General features: G+C 60.9%; 2 protein-coding genes across 3 annotated transcripts in view; both read left to right on the top strand.

Annotated features, from left to right (window-relative positions):
* Window positions 1-2,608: 2,608 nt before the first annotated feature.
* Window positions 2,609-11,428, top strand: LEAP2 (liver enriched antimicrobial peptide 2). Its single transcript, XM_075008036.1, has 3 exons — window positions 2,609-2,701; window positions 10,088-10,296; window positions 10,574-11,428. Exons 1-3 carry the CDS (start codon window positions 2,609-2,611, stop codon window positions 10,608-10,610), a joined length of 339 nt encoding a protein of 112 aa, XP_074864137.1. The 3' UTR covers window positions 10,611-11,428.
* Window positions 11,429-16,981: 5,553 nt separating this feature from the next.
* PHKA1 (phosphorylase kinase regulatory subunit alpha 1) overlaps window positions 16,982-24,578 on the top strand; it is a 58,195-nt gene continuing 50,598 nt past the window's right edge. For both annotated transcript variants that reach the window (XM_075008101.1, XM_075008100.1), the window contains exon 1: window positions 16,982-17,148. In XM_075008101.1, the coding sequence (XP_074864202.1) occupies window positions 17,071-17,148 (78 nt within the window). In that variant the 5' untranslated portion in view covers window positions 16,982-17,070. The remainder of the gene's footprint in view (window positions 17,149-24,578) is intronic.

The raw sequence follows: 24,578 nt of genomic DNA, 5'->3' as shown, positions 1-24,578 counted from the left end.
AGGGGGCGGGGAGGGGGGGAAATGGGGCTGACTCATATTGCTAGTTGGGGGGGTGGTCGGCTGGGGAAGTCGGGGAGGGTGCAGTCTGCAGAGGGTGCTGGTTTCAGGGGCACAGAGATCCTGTGGTTGCTGGCCAGGTATGCCAGGGAGCTGCTCCCCAGCCAGGGCTGCCTCATCCATAGGGAGAGGGTAGGGCAATGGAAGGGGCCTTCCCAGTACAGCATGAGTGGGGCCACGTGGCTGCTTGGGGCAGCACGGCCTCCCCCTGCCTGCCACCCAGGCTGTGTCCATTGCCGGCTTGTCGTGCGTAGCCTGGCTTGGTGGGGTTCGTCCAGCTGCTTGCAGCCCGATCCCTCCCGTCTCCGGCATGGCCTCGGGGAAGAGCCGGTGGAAAGCAGATTCAGGGTTTAGCCTCCATGATCTCTGGGGTAAGTGAACCTGTCCTGAGGGCTGGGGCGGGCAGTGGCTGGGAACGGCCTGGCAATGATTAAACCTGGAGGATTGACTCATCCCGTGGGGAGATGGTGCAACACGTTCGGTGGCGCCCAGGACAGCCAGCCGGCTTGGCTAGGCCTTTCCAAACGCCAGCGTGGGAAAGAGGGGCTGGATCTCTGCCCACCCCACGCTGGTCCCCCCCGCACAGGACACGCTGCGTTCTGTGGCACTGGCAGGGTGCGCCCTGCACAGCTCTGGCCCCGCATGCACTCCAGCATCACCCCCAGCAGCACGGAGCCCCTAGCTTGCTCGCCGCTGCCTGCGTTGCATAACCCTCCCAGCGACGCTGACCGGGGCCAGCTGCGCGGCCTTGTCCCCGAGGGCCCCGGCATCGCCTGGTGCCCTTGGCAGGGGAGGGGCCCACGCTGTCGGCGGCGGCAGACCCTGCCTACCCAACGGAGCATTTCGGGGCGGGGGTCTCCTGGCCGGCCTGCTGCCTCGGCCTCCCCTTGCTCCTGGAGCTGCCAGGGCACCTCGCTGTGGGCGGCGAGTGGCAGCCCAGACCCCAGGCCGGATTCAGCCCCAGTGACCCAGCTGCAAATTCTGAGCCACTGCTCAGAGTCTAACAGCTGGCAGAGTCCTGCCCAGAGGTGGAGCACTTGGAGCTCAGGCATCATGCAGGGCCCAGCCAGCCAAGCATCTGTACTGCCCATGGCTCAAACTGCTACAGGCCACTGGGTCCCTGCCTCCTGGGGACAGACAGGTGATGCCGAGCAAGGCTGGGGCTGGGGCTGGGGCTGGGCCCCCGGGCCTTGGCATGCAAGAGCAGGACTCAGCATCTTGGGCTGAAGCTGCAGCCCTACGAAGTAGCTCTTCCGCAGGGGGCTGCACTGCACCTTGCAAGCGGGGCAGGGCAGGGCAGTGCAGGGTGGGCGGAGGGTGCCCGGCGCAGGGCCACCGCCAGGCTCGGGTGGCAGCAGCAGCAGCGTCAGGGCTCTCTGAGCCACGGGGCCCTGACCCAGTGGCAGCCCTGTGGCAGGTGTTCCGGCTCAGTGGGGTGCTCGGGGCAGAGCTGGAGCCCCTTTGGCCCACCCCTGCCCACGCATGGCAGGGCTGCTCTGGGGCCAGGCCAAACCTAAGTGGGGCTGTAGCTGCCAGCCAGGCCAACGGGCAGGGCGTGGGCAGAGGGGCTCACAAGCCCAACTGCTGGGGCAGAGGCAGCAGCTCCCTGCAGGGAACCATTGGCCCTCCACTCCCCATGGCTCTGTGCAGCCCTGGCTGCGCCTGACCCCTCAGCAGCCCCAGAGGCTGTCTATGGCCCAGCGGCAGCAGGGGGGAGGACGGCTCCTGTCGAAAGCCCCTGCTGCTGCCGGCACGGCACTTCGCAGTCCCCAGACCAGCCTGAGCAGCTCTGGGCCGAGCCGGGCCGAGCCGAGCCGCTGGCCATGTCTGCTCAATCCCCAGCTGGCCCATGGCACTCTGTGCCCAGCCAGCTGCCCTGGCCGGGGTCCCCAGGCTCCGCTGAGGGAGTCTGGGGGCTTTGCAGCCTGTCTGACCTCCCCCCTCCCCATAACGCCTCTGTGTGGCTCCAAGCGCTGATTACTTCCGGCCTGGGACCTGGCTGGCAAAGGGCAGCGGGACAGGTCTCTGCCCTGTGTCCTGCAAGTCAGAGCCAGTGACCCCAGCGCTCCACCTGGCACTCGGCTCCAAGAGCCCTATGCCCCCACGGCCTCTGCAGCAGGGGGAGGAGGGTGAAGAGGGGGCTTAACCCCTTGTGCCCCAGGGAATCACAGCCGCTTCCACCAGTGCAGAGCTGGGGCTCTAACTCCTCCTGGCGCCCAGTCCCCCTGAGCCAGCCTGGGGCTGCTGTGCTGGGAGCGGCTCACACCTGCCCTGAGGGCTCCCTCTCGCCAGGCTGCGAGGGGCTGGCTGGGCAGCTGGCCTGGGGCCTGGTGGACTCAGCCTGGGAGGAGGGACAGCGCAGGCTGGATAAAAGGCCAGGGCGAGGCTACTGCCAAACAGCTGGCACCTGTCAAATATTTGAGCACAGGAGAGACAGAGCAGGGGCCGGAGGAAGTGCACTGGAGCCCAGGCGAGTGGCCGGCGTGTGCTGGGAGGGCGGTAGCAGAGCCGTACCCACCAGTGCCCCTCCCCGGCCGTGAGCAGAGGCAGCATGGCCAGCTGGCTTCCCACTGCCCCGGGGGGCGCAGGCACCAGGAAGGCACTGCTGGTCTGCGCGGTGCTGCTGCTGCTCAGCGCCTGGCAGGTGAGTGTGGGCTGTTTGCACAGGGCATGGCTCTGGGGCCCCCCTGGCTCTGCTGAGGAGCAGCATCACCACCTGCCCCAGCCCGCACAGAGAGCCAGAGCCCCAGGCACAGGATGCTCCCGCCTGGGGCCCCACAGAAAGGGCCATGGGGGGAGACTGCCGGGGCAGCCGGCTGTGCCTGGAGGGCTGGCTGTCCCCAGTACGTGGCCCCAGAGCAGGGCGGGACCAGGAACGGGAGCTGAAGAGGCTTCTGCCAGAGCGGAGAAGCTGCAGAGCCGCAGACGCTGAGCTCTGCGTTTACAGCACCGCCCATGATGGCAGGATGGAGCCCACTTGGCGACTGAGCTACAGGCTTTTCTATGGGGATGATCCCCACCCCTCACACGTAGCCCCCCCCAGCACGAGGGAAACTGAGGCACTAATGGGCAAGGGATTTGCAGGGTCGCCCAGAGAGCTGGGCTGAGTCCAGGGCTCCCAGCCTGGCTCTGAGTGCAGCCAAGCCAGCCTCCCCAAGAGCATGGAAAACAGGTGCCCTTCGCAGGACTCCGCAGCAAACCGCAGCGCAATGCTCAGACTGCCCCCAGGGCCCCTCTGCTCTGCCTGGGGCTGGCCAACAAAAGCAGGGAGCCCCTCTCAGTCTGGGGCAGGGTTCCCTTGGGCTCCTCCAAGCCCCTGCAGCAGGACCTGGGGCTCTGGTGCCGTGAACCCAGCTCCTCTTCCCAGGTTGCTTCCCCCCGGCAGGGCGCTGCTGGGTCCTCGCTGCGCCTGGGTGGGGCGGATGGCCTTTGATACAAGCAGAGGTGGTTAACACAGGCGGGTGCCCCTCACTCCCAGCCTGAGCTTCTGGGCTGGCCCCACTGATGTCCCTCGGCCCTGGGGCACGGTATTCAGCCCTGCAGGTGAGAGGGGCTGGGCCGGGGGGCAGTGGCTCCTGCAGCAGGCCTTGGCTGAGGAGAGCTGCCGTCCCGTTGGGCCAGACGTCCCTGGCTCCCCCCCGACCTAGCTGCCTTTCTTCCACTGAGTGGCACCACACCGGGGCCCCATCCTTCGCGGGATTTAGGCTCCTCATCCCCCAACCTCCTTTGCCATCCTGGGTGTGCGTGCTTGGAGCAGCGCCATGGGCTGGGGCGAGAGAATCCTGGCCTCGCCCCGAGCACCCTCCTGGCCCCAGGCCCAGCAGAGATGCAGCCCCACATCCTGGGGCGCAGACAGGTCCCCCGACTGCAAAGGGACGAGCAGCTTTGTGCACCAGCTCAGCAACAAGGGCGCCAAGCTGGCTGTAAGGGGCAGGGGGATGAAAGCCCACGGTCAGTACCCACCGGAGCAGGGCATAGCTCGGCGGGGAGCGGGGGGCAGGGAAAGTTACACCCAGCTCGTAAGACTAACAAGGAGGGAAAGGAGGCGGCTGCCAGGAGCGCGGGGAATAAAGAGGAAGCCTTGGGAGCATGAATTAGAGCAAGCAGTCCTTCGGGGAGAGTGTCCAGGCAGGGCTGCTGGCTCAGTGGGTAGGGCTTGTTCAGGGTCGCATGTTCCTTCGAGGCAGATGAGGGGAGAGTCTCTGGGTGCTGACACAAGGGGCAAGACAAGGGCTGAGTCATGGCTGGGGTCTGCTACAGACCTTCCCACAGCCCCCGGAAGTGGAGGTGGGTGAGGCGTTTCTAGAACAAACCATGGAAGAGCCCTGCCAATAGGGGGTTTAACTGTGCAGAGAGCTGTGGGGAATGCGATACAGCCCCACACCACGTCCCATCCATCCCTGGAGCACGCTGGAGGCAGTAACCTGGGGCCGGCTGCTCTCGGGTTGCTTTGTCCCATAGCTGCATGGGGAAGGCAAGCTGGGTGAAAGCGACCCAGCGCTCACAGAGCTCCTGAGTCTAAGGAAAGGAACAGAAGCAGCTGCCAGCCCTCCAGGGCTGTGCTGGAGTCTCCAGGAGTTAATCTTCATGGAGATGTGCATCTCACAGAGCTGGGAGGCATCTCGGGAGGTCATGGAGTCCAGTCCCTGCCCTCCTGGCAGGACCAAGCACCCCCCCCCCCGTTTACCCCAGATCCCTAAAAGGCCCCTTCAGGGATTGAGCTCACAACCCTGGTTTGGCAGCTCAATGCTCTGCCAACAAGGGGGGTTTAACTGTGTAGCTACCCCTGAGCAACCCCTCCCCCCAATCTTTAATTGGTGATTATGTGATGAAACCTCCAGGAGTACGTCCAGCCACAACTGGGAACCCTGACATGAGAGCAGCAGAACAAGGGCATTGGACTTAACGCCTCCCCTGCTTCCTAAATCAGTAGGCCAGGTCCTTGGAGCAGACAATCGAAGGGAAAACGCAGCGCGGCGACCAGGGTCAAGGATACTAAAGGCACCTTGCAAACAACTGATGCAAAGGAAAGAGAAGAACAGGAACAGGTCAGAGAGGCTCCATTGGCCTTGGCCTGGAGATCCAGAGGAATCCCACGGAGAGTGGAAACCAAGCCCTGTAGGAACCAATCAGGAAGGCGAAGGCACCCAGTGCATCACACCCCGTGAGGGCCAGACAGGGCAGCAAGCAGAGGGACAGGAGAAGAGAAAGGGAAGTGCAGGCCCTCTGCTTGGAAGGGAAGGGGGTTTCTTAGCAGATGGCATCGAGAAAGCGCAGCTGTTTAATGCTCATTTTGCTTCAAGCGTCACTAGAGCCTTTAACGGTGAACGGGTACGCTCACAAGGGGCAGGAATACAAGACAGACAGGGGAAGAATGGGTTAACGAATACATGAGTAATGTTGGCAGGGTGGATGAAATTCACCTTGGGGGACATTAGCAGTTATCTCTGGGGTCCCAGAGGCCTGGAAAGGGCACATGCATATACCAGCACACTGGAACAAAGGGAACTGGAGAATTATAGACCTGACGGCTTAACATCATCAGTACGTGAAAGATCGATCGCCTTGCTGCCTCTGGAGAAAGCCATGGTACCCACTCCTGGAACACGGCATACAGATGTGGTCACCTCATCCCAGACAAGAGATCCTGGCACTGGAAAAGGTTCAGAAAAGGGGAACAAAGCGCTTAGGGGGCTGGAACAGGTGCCGTAGGAAGAGTTAGAGAGACCAGAACTTTTCAGCTCAGAAAAGAGAAGCCCAAGGGGGAGCAAGACGGAGGTCTATAAAATCATGGCAGATATGGAGAAAGCGAGTGAGCAGAAGTTATTTTCTTGTTCCCAGAAGAATTAGAGGTCACCAAGTGAAATGACGAGTATCAGGACAAAGGAGGTTTTTCTCTACGCCATGCACAGTCGGCTGGCGGCGCTCCTGGCCAGAGGAGGTTGTGCAGACCAGGGCTTTAACAGGGTTCCAAGCAGAACTAAATCCACGGCGCTCAGGCCCAGCCATCACCACTGGCCAACAGAGGTAGGGAGGGTGCCCCGGCCTCTGTTAGTCAGAGGCTGGAAACAGATGTCAGGAGAAGGATCAGTCAGTGATTCCCTGCGCTGTTCCTCCCCTCTGGGGCACCTGGCACTGGCCACTGTCAGCAGACAGGATGCTGGGCTAGGTGGACCTTTGGTCTGACCCAGTGCAGCTGTTTGTATGTTCTTACAGATCCCGGTACCGTACAAATGATTAAACAGCCTCTGCAAAAGCCCCAGGAGGGTACTAGGGTTATAAGGACAAGCCAGAATGGATTTGTCTAGAACAAATCCTGCCAGATTAATTTAATTTCCCTCTTTGCAGGATTACTGGTACAGTGAAGGGGAGAACCGGTAGCTATGATGTATCTTGGCATTAGCCAGGCTTTTGATAAGCACTAGATAAGTAAACTAGGGAGCCGTGGTGGAGAAGAAAGGACCATAAGGTGGGTGCACCACTGACTGAGAGACTGTACTCAGAGACTAGTGCTCAAAGGGTACCTGCCCCCTGGGGAAGGTATATCGAGGGGTCCCACAAGCCTCAGTCCTGCCCAGGGCGTCACCAGGCGGTGTTTATAGGCTAGGTAGGTGACCCAGGCTGGGAGGGAGAGTTGCAGGCAGTGGGAGCCCGGGGTTAGAATTCAGAAGGATCCTGACAAACGTGTGAATTGCCCACAAGTTGCAAAGTGCTACACCTGGGAAGGCTCCAGGGCCCCACTTCCTGGGGACTGTGCGCCAGGGCAGAGCCAGGGCGTGTGAGACACCACAGCCACGCAGCTGTGACAAGGCCAGCACTCGGGGGTGCGCTCACAGGCACGTGGTAGGCAACTGAGGGGAGGTCATTGTCTTAGCCCACTTGGCACTGGTGCGACATTAGCTGCTGTGTCCGGTACAAACTGTCCAGGGGCCCTTGGCGAGAGTCCAGAGGAAAGCCACCGAACTGATCAAAGGTTGAGAACAGCGGACCTCTGTGAAGGGTGAAAGCCCCAGGCCCATTCTGCCTGGAGAGAAGAAACCGGAGAGGCCTGAGCATTCAGCTCCCTGCCAGCTGGGCCACAGAGGACTGGGTCAGTTGTTCTCCACGGACAAGGCAGGACCAGCAGCTGCCAGGGAGATGCAGGTTAGATGAAAAAAGAACAAGTTAAAAAATCACTTAGAAAAATTAGATGTCTGCAAGTCACCAGGGCCTGATGAAATGCACCCTGGAATACTCAAGGAGCTGATGGAGAAGGTATCTGAGCCATTAGCTGTCATCTTTGGAAAATCATGGGAGACAGGAGAGATTCCAGGAGACTGGAAAAGGGCAAATACAGTGCCCATCTATGAAAAGGGGAATAAGAATAACCCAGGAAACTACAGGCCAGTCAGCTTAACTTCTGTGCCAGGAAAGATAATGGAAAAGGTAATTAAGGAAATCATCTGCAAGCACTTGGGAGACGGTAAACTGATAGGGAACAGCCAGCATGGGTTTGTAAAGAACAAATCATGTCAAACCAATCTGATAGCTTTCTTTGATAGGATAACGAGCCTTGTGGATAGGGGAGAAGCGGAGGATGTGGTATACCTAGACTTTAGTAAAGCATTTGACATGGTCTCGCATGATATTCTCATCAATAAGGTAGGCAGATATAAATTAGATGAGGCTATGGTAAGCTGGGTGCATAACTGGCTGGACAACCGTACCTGGAGAGTAGTTCTTAATGGTTCTCAATCCTGCTGGAAAAGTATAACAAGTGGGGTTCTGCAGGGGTCTGTGTTAGGACCGGTTCTGTTCAATATCTTCATCAATGATTTAGATATTGGCATAGAAAGTACGCTTACTAAGTTTGCAGATGATACCAAGCTGGGAGGGGTTGCAACTGCTTTGGAGGATAGGGTCATGATTCAAAATGATCTGGACAAATTGGAGTAATGGTCTGAGGTAAACAGGATGAAGTTTAATAAGGACAAATGCAAAGTGCTCCACTTGGGAAGGAACAATCAGTTTCACACATACAAAACGGGGAGAGACTGTCTAGGAATGACTACAGCAGAAAGGGATCGAGGGGTTATAATGGACCACAAGCTAAATATGAGTCAATAGTGTGATGTTGTTGCAAAAAAAGCAAACATGACTCTGGGATGCATTAACAGGTGTGTTGAGAACAAGACACGAGAAGTCAGTCTTTCTGCTCTGGTTAGGCCTCAGCTGGAGTATTGCGTCCAGTTCTGGGCACCGCAGTTCAAGAAAGATGTAGAGAAATTAGAGAGGATCCAGAGAAGAGCAACAAGAATGATTAAAGGTCTGGAGAATGTGACCTACGAACAAAGGCTGAAAGAATTGGGCTTGTTTAGTTTGGAGAAGAGAAGATTGAGGGGAGACATGATAGCGGTTTTCAGGTATCTAAAAGCGTGTCAAAAGGAGGAGGGAGAAAACTTGTTCTTTTTGGCCTCTGAGGACAGGACAAGAGGCAATGGGCTTAAACTGCAGCAAGGGAGGTTTAGGTTGGACATTAGGAAAAAGTTCCTAACTGTCAGGGGCTGCGTCTACACGTGCACGCTACTTCGAAGTAGCGGCAGTAACTTCGAAATAGCGCCCGTCACGTCTACACGTGTTGGGCGCTATTTCGAAGTTGAAATCGACGTTAGGCGGCGAGACGTCGAAGTCGCTAACCCCATGAGCGGATGGGAATAGCGCCCTACTTCGACGTTCAACGTCGAAGTAGGGACAGTGTAGACGATCCGCGTCCCGCAACATCGAAATAGCGGGGTCCTCCATGGCGGCCATCAGCTGGGGGGTTGAGAGATACTCTCTCTCCAGCCCTTGCGGGGCTCTGTGGTCACCGTGGGCAGCAGCCCTTAGCCCAGGGCTTCTGGCTGCTGCTGCTGCAGCTGGGGGTCCGTGCTGCATATACAGGGTCTGCAACTAGTTGTTGGCTCTGTGTATCTTGCACTGTTTAATGAAAGTGTGTCTGAGAGGGGCCCTTTAAGGGAGCGACTTGCTGTTGAGTCCGCCCCGTGACCCTGTCTGCAGCTGTGCCTGGCTCCCTTATTTCGATGTGTGCTACTTTGGCGTGTAGACGTTCCCTCGCTGTGCCTATTTCGATGTTGGGCTGAGCAACGTCGAAGTTGAACATCGACGTTGCCAGCCCTGGAGGACGTGTAGACGTTATTCATCGAAATAGCCTATTTCGATGTCGCAACATCGAAATAAGCTATTTCGAAGTTGGGTGCACGTGTAGACGTAGCCAGGGTGGTCAAACAGTGGAATAAATTGCCAAGGGAGGTTGTGGAATCTCCATCGCTGGAGATATTTAAGAACAGGTTAGATAGATGTCTATCAGGGATGGTTTAGACAGTACTTGGTCCTGCCATTGGGGCAGGGGGCTGGACTCAATGGCCTCTCGAGGTCCCTCCCAGTCCTAGTGTTCTATGAGTCTATGTCAGGAAAACTTTCTAACTCTTCACTTGCCAGGGAGGTTCTGGGACCCCCAAGGGGCCGGGAGCACCTCAGCTTGCACCACGCCGCCTGGCTGCCGGGACGGCTCCTGGCTCACAGCAAACACGCTGACGGTGGCTTTGCCCTGCAGAGTCTTTGCACTTGAGATCCCAGCACGATGGTCTAGGACTGTCTGGAGCCGGCTTCTCCCTGCAATGGCTGTTGGCCCTGCCTGCTGGGGGTCACACGATAGGACACGGCTGGGCTGGGAGAGGAGGAGGGTGCGAGAAGCTGGACCCACCTGAGGTTTTCCCAGAGCCAGCCCAGAGCTCCTTCTGCCCCACAGCCCAGCCCAGCCCAGGCGAGGCCCAGGACCGCCCCTCATGTAAGTGCTTCTCCCATTCCCGCTGTCCTCGCCCTGGGCTCTGGAGCACAAAGCGCAGGCTGTGACTGCTGCCCAGCCTGGAGGGCAGTACTGACCCGCCATCAGCCCCAGGGCAGTTGGGGCCCAAGGTGCTGGGCACAGGGAGGGTGCTGAGCCCTGGCAGCCCCTGCTCTTCCCCCCAGCCCTCCTCTCCTGTCGCTCTAGGGAACCTCGGGCCCTGCTGGGAGCAGGATGCTGCTCAGCACCACGGCCAGCCTGTTCCCCTCCCCGCCTGCCGCTCTCGGCTCACACCCTGCAGAGGGCCCTGCCCGGCGCCGGGCAGGCAGGATGACGCCTTTCTGGAGGATGGTGGGCAGCAAACCGCTGGGGGCCTATTGCCGGCACGGCCTAGAGTGCAGTACCAGCATGTGCCGGTGAGTCCAGAGCATGGCAGTACCCTCAGCCCTGCCGGTGCCCCTCCCTCCCGACCCGCAGCCCTCTGCCAGCCCGGCCCTGGGCTCCCCCCAGCTCCGCCGGTGCCCCTCAGCCCTGAGTCCCCCAACTCGGGGTCTGGGTTTGGGCCCTTTCTGTGAGAGCCTTGCGGGGACAGGGAATGGATGGTGAGCATGCTGGGGATGCAGCTGAACTGGGGAGAGGAGACCCCCTGGCCCAGGGCAGACCCTCAGGCTCACAGCTGCTTTGTCTCCCCAGGTTTGGGCGCTGTGCACCCCCCCGGTACGAGTGCTGAAAGCAGGACATTGATGGATCCCGGCTGGAGACCGTGCTCCCCCCTGCCCCGCCTCAGAGCGCCCGGCCACCGCTGCTCGGCCCTGGGGCGGGACTGTGAGACACAGCCGACTGCACAGAAATCCCTGCGGGGCGGGGGGCCTCCAGCCTCTGCCCAAAGGGGGGAGTGTGTCCCGTCTCCGCCTGCCCCTTCTGTGGTGTGGGGAGCGTTCACCGTCCCAGCAGGGCTGAATTCCAGCCTCACCCCCAGCAGGTGCCACTGGGGGCTCCCCAGCCCACGGTGAAGCCTGCGCAGAGCGGAGCTGCTCCCATCACTGAGCAGGGGCTGAGTGTGTGGGGTGTCCCCAGCAGAAGTGGGGAGTCTGGCCCCACCCTCGCGCTTGCATGGAAAACTGGGGCTCCTAAAGGGGTCACGTGGGCAAGCAGTTGCCACCTGATACGGGTTGAGAGCCCTCCTTAGAGCTAGCCCAAGGAAATGCCCCACAGCCCTCCCCACGGAGCGCCCCACCTTGGGAGCCCTCTCCTTCCCAAGGGGCTGGGCAAGCTGCCAGCCTGCCCCAGAGAGGAGCTAGGGGCAGGCTGGGAGTTGGTGGGGGGATTCCCACACTCCCCCATTGCAAGGTGATGGACAGCACCCACAGCTGCCCCTGCAGAGACCCCTGGGTGCCCCCAGGCACACATGTACTCTTCCTAGAGAGCCCTGGCTCCTGAAGGCTCCTGGCTGGCCTGCAGTGTGCTGGGTGCCCCAGGACAGCCCCTGCGGCTGTGTGAGCCCACGTCATTGCTCAGACAATAAATGCTCTGGCCCGGCAGCTCTCACTTGTTGTGAAGGGAGCCCAACGCATCACCCCCGGAGTCCCCAGCAAACCAACCTCCGCGCACTGGGCAGCTCGCCTAGGAGCACTGGGCCAGCCTCCAGCTGGGCAAACACCTTCTTCTCCAGCCACCCCTGGGCTGCCAGTGGTACTCGTCTGCCCAGGGAGCCATTCTTACGCCCAGTGGCTGGCCGGTCGCCTGGGAGCAGCGTGGCGGGGGACACCGGCAGAGGGCCACAGCCAGCGGGGAGCCGGCCTCTGGGCTGTCTGAGCTGCAGGCCCAGCCGTATCACTCAGAAGAGAAGACTCAGCCAGCTGCCTTGGGGCCGCGGATGTGCCTTAGCTGGAAAGCCAGAGAACCTCATGCCAGTCCAACAGAGACGCGCTGAGTTTGTGTTCACCAGCATGGAGCCCAGCTCCTTCCTGCACGCGCACTAGGGAGGCAGGGAAGTTCCTGGCAGGCACAGCCTGATCCTGCACAGCGCTGAACTCCTCCCACCTGGCCTCAGTGTGCCCAGCAACAGGTCCGCGCCCAGGTCCCAGGTATGGCGCTGCGCTGGGGCCCAGCCCAGCCCGGAAGAGGTGGAGCTGTGGGTCGTCGGGTGGCAGTAGCGTGTGAAGCATTGTGTGCTGGGATTCACAGCCGTGTGCGGGGACATGGCTGCCCCGGCCCAGGGGCTTCTGTGCCCATGCACCCCACTGGCCCACTAGCCGGCTTTGCGTGGCCTTCTCTCTCCCGTGGCAGAGACCCTCCCCCGGGACAGGGGCTCAGTCCACACCCTGAGTCCAACCCCGCTCCAAGCGTGACGCACACTCAGCTGCAGGCTAACCCCCGCATTCAGCAGGGGCGGCCCCAGCCCAGCCTAGACACAGCTCCTGGTCTGCTCCTAGCACCTGGCGGGTACAAAACAGGGCCCCAGTGCCAACCTGCAGCATCCCAGGGGCCTGGTCCAGTGCCAGGGCTGGGCTGGTGCTGCCCCCACGTGGCTGGTCCCAGGAGCTGCTCTCAGGTGAGCCGTCCTCTCTCTAGGGGAGGTTTGCGCAGTCGCTGGGTGCAGGGCATGGCTGCTCCATCCATAGCACAGCGACCCACGGCCAACACGACCTCCTGCCCACCTCAGGCCAGGGAAGGACAGGGAAGTCTGGTTGTGCCCAGAGCTTTGGCTGGAGGCAGAGTGCATGTTCCAAGGCTTCTCATCTGGGTCTCCGCCTGGGGCTGCGAGGTGGGGCAATCCACCCCCTGCGGGTCCCTGAGCTAGACAGGCAGCTTCCTGGGGACTGGCTTTCCCGTTGGCTTCACAGATTTGCCACTGCTATGGAGTCACCCTCAGCCAGTCCTCTCAGTCACCCATTCGGGGCAGCTGGGCCACACCCCTGCTCCAGCTTCTCTTAGCCTGCCCCAGAAGGAAGGACCCCTCGCCCTGACCCTGGGCAGCCATGCAAAATCGTGGGGGATGAGGCAGCCAGGGGCCGCTACACAAAAGGCCAGTTCCTCGCACCGCCTCTGTCAGAAATACACCCCCTATTCCCAGCCTGAACCTGTATAACTGCAGCCATTGCCAGCTGCCTGTGCCTGCTGGAACAAAGAGCCCCTCAGCTACAAACTATCCCCTCTCCCCCATGTACCCCCCATGCCCAGGGGCCTCGAACACCTCGTCATCCCATCAGAGAGGGGGAACAACCAGGGAATTGGCCAAGCTCTCCTCTGGCAGGGGAGTCAGCCGGGGATGGCCCTTGGCCCTCCCCCGATGGCCAGTCGAGATCCAGACATAGGTGGACTCCAGCATCTGCATGGGGTGGTCAGCAGGCGTTACCGTCTGGCTGGTCTCATCTCGGGGAGTTGGCTCCCCAGAGCTTCCTCTGGAACCCCAGTTCGTACAGCGGCGCTCACGGCCTGCATAGCCCAGGGTGAGCACACTCTTTACGTCGGGCCCCACTCTCCGTCCCTGTCATTATCCCGCCGCGGCACCTGTGTACGGCGGACCAAGCCCACGGACATGTCCCTTTGTCCGTGCGAAACAGAAAGAAAACCCCTTTCGGCACGTGCGGGAAGACAAGTCTGGAGACCGTACGGCTGCTGTTAGTGGGTATCCAAGTGAATGCGCAGCCAGAAAAATCAGTCACCATTCAGCGAGAGGGATGAGCCTGAGACCCAGCAGCTGATCGTGCTGCGCCCCTTTATGAAACGTCGCGCACCCCTCACTCGGAAGGGGGCCCATCCCCCACTTCGCTCACCCCTGCCTTACCCAGTCCTGGCTATATTATAGCAAGACAATTCTCTAACCAGCCCTACCCGCCCCCCGCCTGAACTGCTCACACCCCGCAGAATTAATGATGTCCCAGACAAAAGCAACTAAGGAACCAGACAGATCCTGCAGCCAAACAATAGAGAAGTGGAGACCATAATGACAGAACAAGCCACGAGGCTGCCCCGACCACAGCTGGTGGGTCCTCGCTCCTTCAGCGCCGGCGTTCTTGAACCATCTGATGCTCTCTTGCTTACCTGGCAATGGTGGTCGCTGCTAGGACAGGCCCACCCAAAGGGCGGGATATGACTTTGGTTTAATGGCATTAGAGGCTGTAACTTTCTGCTTCTTAGCAAACGGCGGCTGCTCCTCTCACCTGGCTGCAGGAAAAGGCCTTATCCTTACGCTCTGGGGCTGAGGGAGTCAGTCAGGGGAGCGGGCCCTCCCTGCGTTGGGTGAGCCAGTTTGGGGTGACCCACGCTCCCCTCAGGAGGGAGAAGATAACAAATATGCTTGGCGACGTGGTGGCGGCAGGGCTGGATTAATGCAGGGGCCTTAGGGGCTGCAGCTCAGGGCACAGGCTAAGGCAGTGGGGTGGCGGTGGCGGAGGCTGCTGAAAGTCCTGCGGCACAGCAGAGGCGTCAGGCAGGCTGCACGCGTGCTGTGTCCCCGGGAGTGACTGGCTGCTGGGACATCTCTGCGTGCTGCCAACCTCTTCCCCGCAGGGCTTGCAGAGATAAGGGGAGCGCCACGCACTGCTCTTGCCTGCAGGCAGCCCTGCATAGCTCCCGTTGGTTGGGAATCATGGCCAATGGCCGCTGTGGAGGTGGTGTCTGCAGGTGAGGGCAGCCTGTGGAGCCGCCCGCCCACCCAGTGGTGTGCTGGCAGCTTCCAGGAGTGGTGTGGGGCCAGGGCAGAGGGGGAGCTGGGCCACCAAGCAGGACTGAGGTAGGGGTTTTAGGGCTCCTGAAATAATCCAGCCCTGAAATTGCCCAACAGGAGCTGCCTGGGATAAGCACCCCACACCCCAAACCCCTGTCCAAGCCCTGAGCCTCCTCCTGCCCCCCTACTCCCGCCCAGACCCCACACGCCCACCCCCTGCCCTGAACCCCTGGTGCCCAGCCCTGCCCCAGAGTCTGCACACCTCGTTGGCACCTTCACCCTGTCCTGCGCCCCAACCCTCTCCCCAGCCTGGACCCCCCCTCCAGCACCCTGTACCCATCACTCTGGCCCACCACAGAGCCTGGGGGAAGCCCTGAGCCTCCTCCCCTGGTGTGATCAGTGAGGAAGGATTGGTGTAGCAGGCCCACAGGGGAGTTAACCCACCCCAGGCACCATGGCAGATGTGACCTCCCGCTCCCCTGTGGGATGTTCAAAACTCGGGTGCCTGCCGGTGCATGGCCTTCCCCGGGTCTCCGCATGGGCACTGCCAGCCGGCGCCCGTGCGCAGGGAAGGGACCAGCCTACACCATGCGTGGGCCCCTCTCCTTTCCCACCCCACCGGAGCAGAGAGAGGGGGCCGCCCGGTTGGACTGGGGGCAGGGTTGAGCCACTCGGGCACGGCAGGCGGGGCCTGAATGGGAGGGTGCAGCTTGCCACGCTGCACTAGTGGACGGCTGGCTGGGCTGGCCTCGGCCCCGAGTCTGGTTTGCACGTGTCAGGGCCAGCCCCTTTGTCCCGCCGCTCGGCCAGTGCAGCGCACCCGGCTCCGGCTAGCGCTAGGTGCAGGAGAACTGACGACTCATTCTCCCCGGTGCTGCACGGAGAGGGGCAGGCGGCACAAGGCACCTCTGGGAGCGGCCCTGCACGGAGCTCTCTGCCGTGCACGGGGGGGGCCAGGCTATGGGGCTGGCTGCAGCGACCCACAGACACGCCGCCCACAAGGCTGCAGGGGAGCAGCACAAGTGGGAGCATCTTCAGGAAAGGTTGTGAGGCCCCAGCAGCGCTCCCCGCGGGTCTGGGGTGTCAGGGTAAGCTGGGGGGCGGGGGGGACAGGGCTGTCTGGGGGTGGTGCGGGGGGGCAGGGAGCATGGGGTGTCTGGGGGCGGGGGACAATGGGGTATCGGGGGCCGGTGCAGGGGGCACAGGGGTGTTGGGAGGGGCGGTGTGGGGAGGTGGTGCGGGTGCAGCGGTGGGGCGGTGCGGGGGGGCGCAGGGGTGTCGAGGGCAGTGTGGGGTGGCGGTGCGGGGGGCACAGGGGTGTTGGGGGGCGGTGCGGGTGCAGCGGTGGGGCGGTGCGGGGGGGCACAGGGCTGTCGGGGGCGGTGCGGGTGCAGCGGGGGGCGGTGCGGAGGGTCACAGGGGTGTCGGGGGGCGGTGCGGGGGGTCACAGGGGTGTCGGGGGGCGGTGCGGGTGCAGCGGTGGGGCGGTGCGGGGGGTCACAGGGGTGTCGGGGGGCGGTGCGGGTGCAGCGGGGGGCGGTGCGGAGGGTCACAGGGGTGTCGGGGGGCGGTGCGGGGGGGCACAGGGGTGTCGGGGGGCGGTGCGGGTGCAGCGGGGGGCGGTGCGGAGGGTCACAGGGGTGTCGGGGGGCGGTGCGGGGGGGCACAGGGGTGTCGGGGGCGGTGCGGGTGCAGCGGGGGGCGGTGCGGAGGGTCACAGGGGTGTCGAGGGGCGGTGCGGGTGCAGCGGTGGGGCGGTGCGGGGGGTCACAGGGGTGTCGGGGGCGGTGCGGGTGCAGCGGTGGGGCGGTGCGGGGGGGCACAGGGGTGTCGGGGGCGGTGCGGGTGCAGCGGGGGGCGGTGCGGAGGGTCACAGGGGTGTCGGGGGGCGGTGCGGGGGGGCACAGGGGTGTGGGGGGCGGTGCGGGTGCAGCGGTGGGGCGGTGCGGGGGGTCACAGGGGTGTCGGGGGCGGTGCGGGTGCAGCGGTGGGGCGGTGCGGGGGGGCACAGGGGTGTCGGGGGGCGGTGCGGGTGCAGCGGTGGGGCGGTGCGGGGGGCACAGGGGTGTCGGGGGCGGTGCGGGTGCAGCGGTGGGGCGGTGCGGGGGGTACAGGGGTGTCGGGGGGCGGTGCGGGTGCAGCGGTGGGGCTGTTCGCCTCGCGCCGCGCCCGGCACTTTCCCCCCGGCCCCTGGGAGTGACCAGCCCGGAGCGAACTTCCGAGGGAGCCGCCCGGCAGGTCCTGGCAGCTCGGTAGCGCGCGGGCCCGCCGCCCGGCTCGCGCCGCCCTCTCCGGCCTCGGCCGCCGCTGAGCACTGTATGGCGCTGGCAGGACCTGGCGCTCGGGCCCCGCCCCCTCCTCCCGCGGCCAATTGGCGCGTGCCCCGGCGGCGGGGCGGGCCGGTCCGCGCCGCGCGGGGGGCGGGGGCGGTGGAGGAGTTCGGACCCCGGAGCGCGCCCGGGTCCTGGCGAGCTCGGGGCGGCGGCAGGACAGCGCCCGGCCCGGCGCGGCCCCCGCCATGCGGAGCCGGAGTAACTCGGGGGTGCGGCTGGACGGCTACGCGCGGCTGCTGCACCAGACCATCCTCCGGCACCAGGTGAGCGGCGGGCCGGTCCCTGCGCCCCTCCCGCGCCCCCGCGCCTGGGGCCGGCCCGGCCTGGGGCTGGGGAAACTGAGGCAGGGAGCTTGTCCCGCCCCGTCTCGCCTCCCCGCCGCGCCCCGAGCTCCGCGCTCTGCCGGCGCCGCCTTCCCCTGGCCGCAGCGGGGCCGACGTGGGCCCCCAAGGTCACCCCAGAAGGGCTGGAGCTGCCCCCGCCCCCGCTCTCCCCGCGCTGCGCCCCGGGCCCCTCCCGCGATGTTGGCCGCAGCCTCGCACTTCCCCGGCCCCCGAGCGGCGCCTGGAGCTGCTTTGGGAGATGTGCCGCGTCCCAGGGGCTCGCGTCGCTCGGCGCTGGGCGGGCCCCTGGCCGCTGCAGGCGGCCGGTCGAGCATCAGTGCCTGGCGGGGTCTTTGGAGGGGTGGCGAAGAGCGACATTGGCAGAGGGGTCGGGGGACGTGAGTTGTGGGGAAGGGTCAGCGTGATTCCTGCAAAGGGAAGCGCCGCCCCACCAGTCCGCCGGAGGCCTTTGAGCGGGGGAAAGGGGGATCGGGTGGATAGTGTACTTGGGCTTCCAGAAAGCCGTCGAGCAGGTGCCTCATCCAAAGCTCTTAAGTAAAATTAGTTGTCAGGAGGTGAGAGGGGAAGGTTCTCTCTCGGGTGGGTAGTTGGTTAAAAGATAGGAACCAAAGAATAGGGATAAAGGGAGAGAGGTAATTAGCGGTGTTGCCCGAGGGTCCATACTGTGACCAAGCCTATTCAACCTATTGATAAATGATCTGGAGAAAGGGGTAAACAGTGAGGTGGCAGAATTTGCAGATGGTACTAGACTGCTCAAGTATCACAGAGGTAACCGTATTCGTCTGTATCTTCAAAAACAAGAAGTCCCATGGCAGCTTATAGAGCAACAGATGACAACGGTTAAGAACCAAGCGGACTGAAGAGCTTCAGAAAGATCTCGCAAAACTAAGTGATTGGGCAAGAAAATGGCAATTGAAATTTAATGTTGATAAATGTAAAGTCAAGCACACTGGCAAAAATAGCCCCAACTGTACATACATCTGTGTGGATGAGCGCTACTCTTCAGTCAAATGCCTGTCTGTTTAGAGAAGACGTAGGAACTAAACCCTGGGGTGCACATCTGATGAAGTGCCCCTCCGATATCTGATGAAGTGGGTCTGTCCCCCGAAAGCTCATCACCGAATAAACCATTTTGTTAGTCTTTAAAATGCTACGTTTTTGTGGTTTTATTTTGTTGGAGTACAGGCTGACCCGGCCGCCACGCTGTTACTGCGCTAGGGCGAGAAGACCAACCCTGTGGCTCAGTTCCATGTTTCTATTTAATGCAGTTGCGCTTGCCAACCTGACCCTCGAGAGACTAAAGAAGCCATTAGGGTTGTTCAGGCCAGCTCCTGCCCACCTTCCTAGTTCTCCGAAGTCTTCAGGATTCGTTCTCTGCTGATGGCAGCATCGAGAGAAATTGGGTTGGAGACTCGTTGCAAAGATCTGAGTTCTAATCTGTCTGTGCCATTCACTTTATGTGGCCTTAAACAGAGTTTCTCTGGCTCCTTTCCCGCTCTGTAATTTGGGGTTGTGATGGAGTGGGGGATACCTGTGTGTATGTGAGTGGCTCACAGAGGGTGTGGGGCTCCTGCTGAGGGTAACCCTGACAACCAGGTAACACCTTTGTACTGCAGACAGAGGAGGAGGTGGAGCCTGAGGGGTTTGAATTGGAACTGGGAGTTGGAAGCAGTTAGTCTGGGCTGGGAGAGAGAGAGAGACAAAGGAGGGGGCAAGGCCCCAGCTCTGGGGGCCCCTCGGGGCCTCCTCTCCCCAACATTGATTGGACTGGCTGTCTCTGCCGGCTGTACTGACTCCTCTGTACGATGCTGTGTCCTGTCGGCTAATAAACCTGCTGTTTTCCTGCTGAGTGAGAGACTCTCCTGCCTGCGGACAGGGTGCAGAGCTTGGGGGACTCCAGAACCCATCACAGGGGTAATGCCCGCCTCACGGTTATTCAAAGGCCTAGCGATGTAGCACTTGGCACATTTGTACGGATGGGTATGTGGGTACGCACAGTGTACGTGTGGTGGGGTCAGCCCCACAACAGTAGAAGGACGAGGTCGGCGCAGGAAGGGCTCTCGTTGCACCAGTCTCTGTTGGTGGGAGACGAGCTGTTGAGGCCTGCAGAAGAGTGCAGCGGGGCAGGAGAAGCTTGTCTCTCACCAGCAGAAGCTGGACTGGCGAAAGTTATGACCTCGTTCGCCTTGTGTCTCTGAAGCATTCGAGGTCAGGGTCTGAAAGGGTAGAGACTTGCCATTAGCTGAGAGGAGACATTGCCTGGGAGACGTGACGTGGAAGCCGTCCTTTTCTGCTAGATGGAGTTCGTTTAAAATTGTGCCAGAACTCAGGCCTTTTTAATAACATCAACTTTCCCACCGTGGCCGTGCAGCCCTGTCTTTCCCACTCTGTAGCCAGACTTGGCCATTGCTGCTGGTTTTCCTCGGGCCGATATGGAGTGAGATCAACTGGCCGAGACAGGCCCCCCAGCTCATGTTCAGAATGGCGGGCAGCAGTGACAAGACTGGGCCTTTGTTGCTGTCATCTCGTGTCTGATTTGGGGAGGTTTGAGCAGCAGCTGAGGTAGGGGCTGGTGCGTTCCCCAGCGGGGGACCCCAAAGGCAGAGAGGGTGTGGGGGTGTGATGGGGTTCTGGGGTCCCCCAAGCTCTGCACCCTGTCCGCAGGCAGGAGAGTCTCTTACTTAGCAGGAAAACAGCAGGTTTATTAGCCGACAGGACACAGCATCGTACAGAGGAGTCAGTACAGCCGGCAGAGACAGCCAGTCCCATCCATGTTGGGGAGAGGAGGCCCCGAGGGGCCCCCAGAGCTGGGGCCTTGCCCCCTCCTTTGTCTCTCTCTCCCTCAGCCCAGACTAACTGCTTCCAACTCCCAGTTCCAATTCAAACCCCTCAGGCTCCACCTCCTCCTTTGTCTCCAGTACAAAGGTGTTAGCTGGTCATCAAGGTTACCCTCAGCAGGAGCCCCACACCCTCTGTGAGCCACTCACACACACAGGTATCCCCCACTCCATCACATCTCTCCCCCCTTCCAGACCGAACTGAGCGGGGTCACTTAACTGGTGACCTGGGGAAGTTCGGGGCTCTCCCCTTGTGACAGGGCATCGGCTGTACCCTCTGTTCTCCCCTCGATGTGCACCACCTCCACGTCATAGTCCTGCTGGGGGAGGCTCCAAGTCAGGAGCTTGGTCTTGGCCCTTTTCATGTGATGCAGCCGGGCAAGTCCCTTTAGTTCCCTTGGGTTGGTCGGTCTCCCTGCTTCGGCCCCGGTCCGTCAGCCACGTTCTCAAGTCGGGCGGGCAGAGCCCATACAGATGCTGCAGCACCAACAGATCAAACAGGTCTTTTGTGGTCTGGGTCCTGCCCCATCTGACCACCAGTCCATACAGCTGCTCCAGCCAATGTCTGGAATTCAGTTACAGTCCAGTAACGGAAGGTACAAATGCTTCCATCCTTGGCATTTAGCCAGACCACCACAATGGCTGTCTGCCTCAGTTTCCCCTTTCATGCCACACAATAGGTTTGGAATGTTCCTTCTCATGTCAGAGGTTGCAAGACTAGTTACAGGGAACAATGGTGACATTTCAGAGTTACAGACTCCTTCAACATACAATTCATGCTTCTACATCAATGTCATCATGTCACATGGCTCTTTCCAAACATTCAGTGCATGGTACAATTCTACAGCTTTTGGTAGCAGCACCCCTTGGTTACAGCAGTCAGCGTGAGTAACAGAACAAACCCATTGCAACTGTACATTTACGTTGCTCTTTGGTAGACCACGACTTTTGTGTAACCTCCTTGAGAATCTGGTATTTTGGGGATAAATGGCTGAGGCCTTTCTTAGCACCATCAAGTTCTAATCTTCTCTCTTGCCCCCTGGGGTGGAAATTTGATCTCTCTGGCTGTGCCCTCCCTTCTAACAAGAGCTGGGCCATTGATGATCTCAAGGAGACGGCCCCCTTCCTGCCAGTCTGGAAATTTGCAAACCAAACTGCTTTCTGAGAGTTGTTTTGTGAGTCCCAGACGCAGAATCCACATGAAGGAATCCCTGTTTATCCCTTACTGGCCCACCAGGCCCACAGCATCTTTGTCCTTTTACCTCCAACTTCTGCCTCCCCGTGGAATCAGAATTGGAGTCCAGTGTGAGAATATAAGTGTTTCCACCATCTGGAGATGGGGAATTGCTGGCGCTCTCCTGCATCCTACAGAGACTGATTGTGCAGCTGTTTTATTTGGTTCTCACAGGGCTGCTCACATTCCCTGATAGTTTTCACTTTACTTGCACCAACTTCCAATTCCTGAGAAACTTTTACACTGCCTGCTTTGGACCCTTCCAGAGCACAGCCAGTGGTTTCACACTCAGGCAGGTCCTGGCCATCAGGAGCTGAAACAAACTTCTCCCTAGGCAAAGGGCTGCTCTGGTGCTTACAGACAAGCACCTTTCCTGTTCACTCTCCTTCACCTCACTCCCATTTTCTGCAGTCCCCACAGACTGGTCAGGAAAAGTTTCAGGGAAATTCTCTTCCTTAAGAGCTTCCCCAAACAATAACTCACCCCTGTCTGCCTCCACGGGGGCACTGCTCCCTTGAGCCACAACCAGCTCCTGGGTTTCACCTACACCCAGGATCACTTCTGGCCCGTTAGGCAGATTCCCCTGTAATCCCCCTCCAGGCAGACAGCCAGTACCACCAGACAGAAGGTTAGGATCCCTTTCCTCCCTTCTGCTACCAGCTCCTTTATCTTCATCACTCAGCATAACTCCATTGCCCGTCTGTTCTTGTGTCCTGGCGAGAGGATGACTCTGGTAGGACAGAGTCCTCTCACCCCCTCCCAATAACACCTCAGCATCAGGCAAAGAACAAGTACCAGAATCGTCTGGTCTCTGGGGTTTCCTGATGATCCTAACTGGATTAGACCAAGTTAAAGCATCATCCCCCCTGAGAGACACAGAGGTAGGCCCACTTCCCATCTGGGCTTCAGCTGCCCTCAGATCCAGCTCTGGGATCTTGGCTCCATCTCGAGCCCCCACAGGCTCAGGCAAAGGATTCACATCCCCAGAAGCAGAAGCACTTTTCTTGCACCAAGGACCAGTGTCCTTAGCAGGGATACCACTGCCCCATCCCGGAGCCATTCCCTGTGTTCCAGCCCCCATGGCTGGATTCAGAGACACACCTGGAATGCTCTTTTCTGGTGGTTTCTTCTCCAGCCACCCCAGGCTGGTGAATCTTCCTCAGACAATGGGCTAGTTTCCTCATTGGCACCTTTTCCAAATGCAGGCTCTGCTCTCTCCCCAGGCTGCTGCTGCTGCTGTTCAACACAGACAGACAATGGGAGACACTCTCTCCTTTGTCCCAGCCCCCCGGCTGGTCTCCACACACACACAGAAGGTGAAGCAGCTTCTCTCACAGACAACTTGCCATTCCCAGTGGATCAGCTGCTTTCCTGCACAGACACACAGGCACCTTCCTTGGCCCAGGCCTGGAAAACTCTTCGCAGGTCTGTCTTGGCCACTAGTAGACGATGGGCTGGAATCGCTCCTTCCCTCCTTGAGCTGCGGCAGGCCACTCGGTTCAGAGCTCCATGCAGTCTTCCCTGCCCCGATCCGGGCTCACCTCTGTAGGATTCTCCCCAGCCCTCAGCTCTGCCACTGCACATCCACGCTGCCTTGTCCAGCTTCTTTAATCTTGATTCGGTTTCCAGGTGCTGCCACTTCACAGCGGAGTTGCTCAGCGTGGTTGCAGGCTCTCAGGCTGATGCCCTCTGCACCCCACGCTTCCTGGAAGAATCCCTTCAGTGTGCCAGGCTCCTTGCGGGTCACAAGCTGCCCAGGGTTAGGCCATAGGCCCCTCCGCCCTCTGGGACCGACTCCAACAGACTCCCAGCAGAACCCCTTCTTCAGTGTGGCACCCGCTCTCAGGGACCATGAACACACTGTCTTGGGAAGAACTCATTCAGCGTCGGCCTCCTCAGGGGTCACTTGTTCCTGGAGGTTGGGCTCTCGGCCCCTCCACCTTCTGGGACCGACTCCAACAGATTCCCAGGAGTAACCCCTGCTCGGGTGTGACACCCCCTCTTGAGGACCACGACCGCAGTTGCTTGGGTTCGGCCGCAGGCCCCTCCGCCTTGGGGAGCTGCACCTCACTGCCCTTCAGCACACCTGGGTCTCGCAGGCCCCACTTCTTCCAGGGCCCCGGTCACTTACTGCTGGATGCTCCATCCTCAGGGTGCAGAACATCCCACTTCTGACACCAGTGTGATGGGGTTCTGGGGTCCCCCAAGCTCTGCACCCCGTCCGCAGGCAGGAGAGTCTCTTACTTAGCAGGAAAACAGCAGGTTTATTAGCCGACAGGACACAGCATCGTACAGAGGAGTCAGTACAGCCGGCAGAGACAGCCAGTCCCATCCATGTTGGGGAGAGGAGGCCCCGAGGGGCCCCCAGAGCTGGGGCCTTGCCCCCTTCTTTGTCTCTCTCTCCCTCAGCCCAGCCTAACTGCTTCCAACTCCCAGTTCCAATTCAAACCCCTCAGGCTCCACCTCCTCCTTTGTCTCCAATACAAAGGTGTTAGCTGGTCATCAAGGTTACCCTCAGCAGGAGCCCCACACCCTCTGTGAGCCACTCACACACACACAGGTATCCCCCACTCCATCACGGGGGGGGGTAGATGGGTGCGGAAGTCTCACCCCCCATAGCAGATGCTAAGGGTAGGGCTGCTCTGGAGCAGGAAGGCGTGATTGCTCTGGTGCTGAGTGAATTCTCCGGCTAGGGCGAGCGAAGCTGTGGAAGCGCATGGGTGCCTGAGCATGTGCCCTGGTCTCGGACGGGCTCTGACTCCGCCTGGAGCAGAGCTGGCCTGGGTATGCCTAGCCGAGCCGGACAGGACACCTGCAGCGCGGCAGAGAGGTGTGCGAAGAGGCCTGGTGCTGGGGTGGGAGTGGAGAGCCTCCCTGCGAGTCAAAAAGCTGTGGTGCAGCGCTGAAGGGCGGTGCCCCAGCACAAGAGCTGGCTGGGGAGTCCCAGGAGCTGGAGAGTTTGAGTTCAGACATATGGGGGTGGTGCACTCCCCAGATGCCAAGTGTCCTGGAGCCCAGAGAACGTGGCTAGAAGGGGGAGGCCGGTGGCGTCTGAGTGCAGGGGTGAATCGGGTCGCACGAGCCCTGCAGAGGAGCTGGTCTGTGGGGGAGACAGACTCTTTCCCAAGGGCCCCTCGGCTTTTCGGGCCAGCTGTGATTCCACCAGGAGAGTGCCGGCGCTGCCTGGGATTCGCTGCTCTGGCGGGCGCTGGGGAAACCCTTTTCCTCTCCGTCCGGCCTGCCCTGCTCAGCCGTGTGTGCCTGCCCCTCCCCCAGGC

This window comes from Carettochelys insculpta, chromosome 13 (assembly GCF_033958435.1).
Source record: "Carettochelys insculpta isolate YL-2023 chromosome 13, ASM3395843v1, whole genome shotgun sequence".
Lineage (NCBI taxonomy): Eukaryota > Metazoa > Chordata > Testudines > Carettochelyidae > Carettochelys > Carettochelys insculpta.
Note: the sequence above shows the minus strand (reverse complement) of the source record. Positions and strands in the feature narration are given on the sequence as shown.